At 41.5% G+C, this 6,721-nt stretch overlaps 1 protein-coding gene across 1 annotated transcript; it reads left to right on the top strand.

Annotated features, from left to right (window-relative positions):
• The first annotated feature begins 1,139 nt into the window (after window positions 1-1,139).
• Window positions 1,140-3,599, top strand: LOC149394398 (putative disease resistance protein At4g11170). The gene is made up of 6 exons (XM_089618337.1): window positions 1,140-1,247; window positions 1,409-1,888; window positions 1,982-2,530; window positions 2,622-2,889; window positions 3,035-3,300; window positions 3,591-3,599. Exons 1-6 carry the CDS (start codon window positions 1,140-1,142, stop codon window positions 3,597-3,599), a joined length of 1,680 nt encoding a protein of 559 aa, XP_089474463.1.
• The last annotated feature ends 3,122 nt before the right edge of the window (window positions 3,600-6,721 follow it).

Raw genomic sequence — 6,721 nt, 5'->3', positions numbered from 1 at the left:
CCTCTTCGGGTTTCGCTTGTTCCAGGACGTGTCATCTTCTTTTTCACACTCTTCTTCTGAATCTGTGTCGAACCCTCCAAAGTCAGCGTCAATATCGTCTTCACTCTCACTGTCCGGATCAAAATGCTCATCGAGAATACGCTTTCCTTTGTCCCGTAGCCCAGCTAGCACAAGATCCACTGCTGCTCCATCAACTTAAATGTCCTCCTCGCTCAACTCGAACCCGAACTCAGCCTCACCGGGTTGTTTTGTAGCTTCTTCATCTGTGTCTATGCCGCTCATCTGATCATCATTAACCTCATTGTTAGCGTCAACCTCAAGCGTTGTCTGTTCTTCTTCCACGGCAGGTATTAGCTCATCACCGGCACGTAATAGCTCATCATTCTCAGTCATGTCAAGTGGGTGAGAACAGAACAAGTGTACCTCCCACTGTGTCTTCAATATCTCAGCCATATCTTCAATCAAGCACTCATCATTTTCAACAAAATTCATCCAATTGCTCGTACCTGACTTCAAGAAATATGTTGGAGCAGATGAGTAACCCAGGTCATTCAAAATCCCATTCAATTCAAAGATAGACATCTTGTCTAAATCTGTGAATTCTTGAGGACTTATGCCACCTCCAACGTATCTGGTTCCATCAGTATCAAATACCATTGACCCACCATGGTGGACTTGTAACGTAAAGCTGTTGACCAACGCCTCTGTCAATATACAAAACAATCAGAGGACAAAAATCAGTCCAGTACTTGACAAAAATAAACAAGAATATTCAATAAACAAATAATATGCATCAGGGGACAATAAAACACCAGTGGTCCCATACAAAACAAAGGAGGAATAAATAAACAAGTGGTCCCAGAAAATAACCGACCAAAAACAAGTTATTCGCGTGGTCCCAGTCATCCCCAAATAATATCCGACCATAAACAACTTATTCGCGTGGTCCCAGACAAATCTCGACCAAAAAATATGGCTAAACCCCATTCCAACGACAACAAAAAAAACTGGTCCCCGTGGTATCCAAAAATCATTTTCATGTTTCTAAAACTAACCAAAAACTTTTGAGAGTTCATTCTCACCGTAACACCCCGACTGCACTGGGGTTGTATTTCGACTCGACTTTGCTCCTCCATTAAATGCCACCGCCGGCATCTTCGTCGCCGGCGACTTCGTCTTCGCCATTAGGGTTTTCACAGCCGCCAATTAAGATTTTCATTGTCGTTCAATTTCTTTGTCGTTCAATTGTAATATTTCGGGAAAAATGTGTCGAATAGGTTCCATTTACTCGCTTGAAATATAAAATTACTTAACTACCCTACTCGATCAAGCCACATCAGCATCGTTCTGTCTAAATAGACGATAAATTTGACAGAAGGATCAAACGTGATTTCCTCACATTCACCAGGTATCGACGCTACAGCTTTTTTCGCCGAAGGACCAAGTTGTTACACTCGACATAGTTCAGGGACTAAAAATGTCATTAATTATAAAAGATATTGTTAAAACCGTCACAGACAAACTAAAAGAGCTTATACCTTCTGTTGATTGCACAAAAGATCTATTTGGAGCTGAAAAAAATGTGCAAAAGCTCAAGTCTTTGTTATGCATCGGCTCGGAAAAAGCGGACAATCGAGTCATCGGCGTTTGGGGAATGCCAGGCATACGAAAGACGAGAGTCGTCCGTGTCTTGTGTGACAGACTCTCTTCTCAATTTTCTCGTTCCTTTTTCCTTGAAAACGTCAGGGAAGAAGTGAAGAAGCACCAACCCTCGGATTTACAAAATAGAGTTTTCTCCAAACTGTTGAATCAAAAGGACGTACGCAGTGTCACCGCTTCAGAAAAGGAAAGACTCAGAGCCGCGGACGTGCTGTTAGTCCTTGATAATGTCGATGATGCAAACCAATTGGAAACACTGGCCATAGATCGTGACTCGTTAAGTCCGCGTAGTAGAATTGTCGTGACGAGCTGAGATAAGCAGGTGCTGAAGAATATTGGAGCCGAGAAAATACACGAAATTGAGGAACTGAGTTTCGGCGACTCTCATCTGCTCTTTCGCTCTAAGGCATTTCGCAAAGAGGAATCTCCAGCCGAGGGATACTCGGAGTTGGCGAAGACAATTGTCGAGAAATATACCAAATGCAATCCGTTGGCTCTCACGGTTGTGGGCCGATGCTTGTTTGGAAAAGTCAAACGGAGTCACTTGGACGTATTGCAAGTGAGCTGCGAGGGACTGAGTAAGGTACAAATGGACATATTTCTTGATATCGCGTGCTTTTTCAAAGATGGAGATGAGAATTATGTGCAGACTATACTTGGGTATAAACACGACGGAGTGGTTAGTGGAATCAGTTTTCTCATTGATAAGGCTCTCGTAACTAAAAGCGAATGCAGTGACGGTGAGATCCGGATGCATGATTTGATCCAAAAAATGGGCAAAGGAATCGTTATTCAACAATCAAATGATCTGGGAGAGCGCAGTAGATTGTGGTCTACTACAGATATTCGCAATGTCTTGGAACAGAATCGGGTAAGTCATGCTCAAGATCTTTCCTGCATCAAAAATTTTAGTGTTGAGAATTAGTAATTGATAATTTTGTTCTTTGTATGGACTATGTCAGGGAACAAAAGAAATTCAAGGAGTTCTCTTGAAGTGTATGCCAAGATTTGAAAGAACAGACTCATTGACCATATGCTCTTTTGACCTTAAAAAAATGTGTAACCTGTGGTTTCTCTCAATTGATCCATTGGGTGAAAGGAAACTAATGTTCCCTGAAGGTCTTGACTATCTTCCGGCGACTCTGAGATATTTCCGCTGGAATCATTGCCCCTTGAAATCCTTGCCACTGAGTTATAATCCGAAGAATCTTCGCGAGCTAGCCATCCATGGTGAAAAACTTAAAAAAATTTGGAACAACAAATACAAGGTATTATTTCAAAATTATGTGCATTTTTACAAATTACCCTTAAAACTAGTAAATCTCTCTCATTGCGCCCGACTTATAATCACGTAAGCATTTTACTTTTCATATAGGATCTGCCAGAGTTGAAAAAGTCTTGAATCTTAATAGTTGCCAGAGCCTGAAACGACTCCCAGATCTCTCTCAGGCCTCGAATCTCATGAGCTTGAATCTCACTGGTTGCTGCAACCTGTATAAACTCCCAGATCTCTCTAGCAACCTAAATCTCGAGGACTTAGATCTCACTGATTGTAGGAGTTTGACTCAAATCTCGGATCTCTCTCGCAACCTGAATCAACTCCCTGATCTCATAAAGGTGCTTGTATCATCTGAACCAAAGGTACTTACTCCTCTTTGTTTCTATACATGATAAATCACTTTTAAACAAAGCGAATACCCATGGAAGAACTAATGCTATTTTTATACTAAATAAGATCTTTTAAATCCCTTTTCCATAGAAAGTTTTTTTTGACGTAAATTATCCCTAATTTTATGATTGCTGATAATATTGTCCATGCTAAATTTAGTGTAAATAGAATATATATCTGGATTTTATCCGTAGCCAATGACACTATTGGAATGTGGTTTTTAACAGTGTAATCTAAACCACCTTTTTTTAAACTCCATTAGATGCTCTAACATTGATTTATCTCAGTTCCCCCCCCCCCACCCCCCCCCCCCCCCCCCCCCCCCCGGGAAGTTGACATTTGTTTTCCGGGGGACGAAATGCCGAAGTGGTTTTGCGATCAAAGTGACGGATCTTCGATGACCGTGAATCCAGGACGAAATTTCATAGGCTTTGCAGCGTGTGCCATTATATGCCACACAGATTCCATTGACGATGGAGCTAGCCTCGTGTGGGAATCGCGTTTCTCAACCGAACGTGGTGAAATCATCACAAAGTCACACCGGCCTTTTGACAAGTTGACGGGCAAAAATTATCATATTTTGATGCAATCCTTTCACGTGGACTGCAACGATATTTCTGGTGCAACGGAGGTGTCGTTCATTGTCAGGAACGGCGCCCAAATGCAAGTCAGAAAATGTGGGGTCCACTTGCTTTACCGCCAAGATGTGGAGGAATTTCAAAGAGAATGTCAAAAGGAGGAGGTTTCCCATTGTTTCCCAAGCCTGGTCAGGTCGAGAAACAAACAAGAGAAAGGAAAAGAAAAGACAGGTGAAGATGAAGGTAGGTCGGAGCTGAGGAGATCGTCCTGGAGCAGGTGAGCGATTCACATTGGATCCTCTGTCTCCATAGCCGAGATGGAATTTCACGTGTCACCCAATTTCAAGTGTTGGGACTTTTTAAAAGTTGGGTTCATAAACTGAGTTCAATATATTTCGTCAACCACAATTCATGTACCACAATTCATAAAAAAAAAAAAAAACGGGAAGAAAAAGACTAAGGACGAATGTATATTATGTAAGCGGTTGTTTCACGGATTCAACCAGAGATTCTAGGGTTTGTGGAAGACGAGAGAAAAGAAAATTCCTCTGAGATTTTCATTCAATGAATACTCGATTACAACACATAAACAGTATTTAACAAACTTAACTAACCGACTAAAGGAAAAGAGAAAGACAAAAATATCCTCACTTATTAACAAAATAAGGAGGGCAAAACAGTAATATGACAAATCATTCAAACACGCAGTGAATCGTGACTTGTCACCTAAGAAAAGCAAAACTGACTATGTGAACACAAAGATTAAGCCATCAGATTCCATTACTCCCCCTCAAGGTGGACGAAAGATGTCCTTGAGAGCCAGCTTGGACATAAAGGATTGCAAAGCCGGTGCAGGAAGAGGCTTAGTAAATGCGTCAGCCAGTTGATGCTGTGACCTGACCGACAACAGCTTCAAATCACCACGTTGCACATGATCACGCACAAAATAGAGGTCAATCTCTATATGTTTCGTGCGTTCATGGAACACGGGATTAGTGGCAATGTAAATCGCCGCTTGGTTGTCACAAAAAAGCACAGTGGGATGACGCTGGTCAATGCAAAAGTCACGCAACAGTTGCTGCATCCAAAGCAGTTCACTTGTTGCAGAAGCCATCGATCGATACTCTGCTTCAGCTGAAGACCTTGCCACTGTGGTTTGTTTCTTCGACTTCCAAGCCACCAACGAGTCTCCCAGAAACACGCAATAGCCAATGATTGAACGCCTTGTCCCTGAACATGTGCCCCAGTCTGCATCCGAAAACCCTTTAATCTGAGTCGAAGAAGAGGCTGAGTAAAACAATCCTTGTCCAGGTGAACCTTTAATGTAGCGTAGCAAATGATGAGCTGCCTGTAAATGCACAGTAGAAGGAGTCTGTAAGAATTGACTCAAGGCATGTACAGCAAAAGTAATGTCAGGTCTAGAGATAGTGAGATAAAGAAGCCGGCCAATCAAACTCCTATAATGTGTCACATCGTCTAGAAGAACTCCCTCCTCAGTGTGTAATGATGATCTGGGATTCATGGGAGTTGATACTGGTTTTGAGTCCAGGAAGCCATAGTCTTCCAGGATTTGAAGAGTGTATTGTCTTTGACTCAAGACAATACCAGCCTTGGACCTGGCTATCTCAATTCCAAGAAAGAATTTCAGAGGGCCTAGGTCTTTGAGCTTAAACTTAGACTGTAAGAAAGCTTTGACTTCATGAATGACTTCGTTGTTAGGACCTGCAACTATAATGTCATCCACATATAATAGTATAGCCACAAAACTGTCATTAGACCCACGTGTGAAAAGAGAATAATCCGATTTAGACTGTATAAAACCAGAAGAAATAATGGCATTAGTGAAAGTGATGTTCCATTGCCTAGAGGCTTGCTTAAGTCCATATATAGACTTATGTAATTTGCAAACTTGCTTTGTGTTTGCCTGTCTATGCTCCCCCTGTTTGGTATATCCCAAAGGTATATCCATGTATACTTCCTCAAATAAATCACCATTTAAAAAGGCATTGTTAATATCTAGTTGAGCTAAGAACCAGTTGTGAGAAGCAGATAAAGCAAGCAAAATTTTAACAGTGACCAGCTTGGCTACTGGAGAAAAAGTGTCAAAATAGTCAACTCCCTCTCTTTGGTTATACCCTTTTGCCACTAGCCTTGCTTTGTGTCTGGCTAAAGTCCCATCGGAATTGAATTTGTTGGTGTAGATCCATCTACAACCAATGCTCTTCTTATTTGGTGGCAAATCAACAATACTCCAAGTATTGTTCTCTTCCATGGCCTACAACTCATCAGTCATGGCTTGCCGCCAATGTGGATATTTCCAAGCTTGGTGATAGTATTGAGGCTCAAAGTGCTCAGAAACAGAAACTATAAAATGTTGAAAAGAAGGAGATAGATCATCATAAGAACAGAATTTAGAGATATGATGTGGGGATGGTAAGTGTACACCTGATTTCATCTTGATCACATTGCAATGATAATCTTTGAGCTTAGTAGGTGGAGCTCTTGATCTATCTGATCGTCGAATAGGTATGATGGTTGTGTCCTCACTAGGCAGGGGATCAAGACTTTGTGGGATTGAGTCTTGTTGACTGTCTGAGTACTCATGTGGATCAAGACTGTGAGCAGGTAGGTCTTGTGAGACAGTGTTATCTCCATTAGGATAAGGTGTGCTTATTTCGTCTGCATTATCACACACAGGTAAAGGCAACACAAAATCTGGAAAAGGATCAACAGCATGAGACTTGGTTTTAAGATTATGGAAAGGGAAAACCTGTTCATGAAAAACCACATCTCTGGAGATAAAAATTTCTCTAGT

This window comes from Urtica dioica, chromosome 6 (assembly GCF_054948205.1).
Source record: "Urtica dioica subsp. dioica isolate 48M chromosome 6, U.dioica_male_clone48M_v1_H2, whole genome shotgun sequence".
Lineage (NCBI taxonomy): Eukaryota > Viridiplantae > Streptophyta > Magnoliopsida > Rosales > Urticaceae > Urtica > Urtica dioica.
This window is presented reverse-complemented; position numbering and strand designations above follow the sequence as displayed.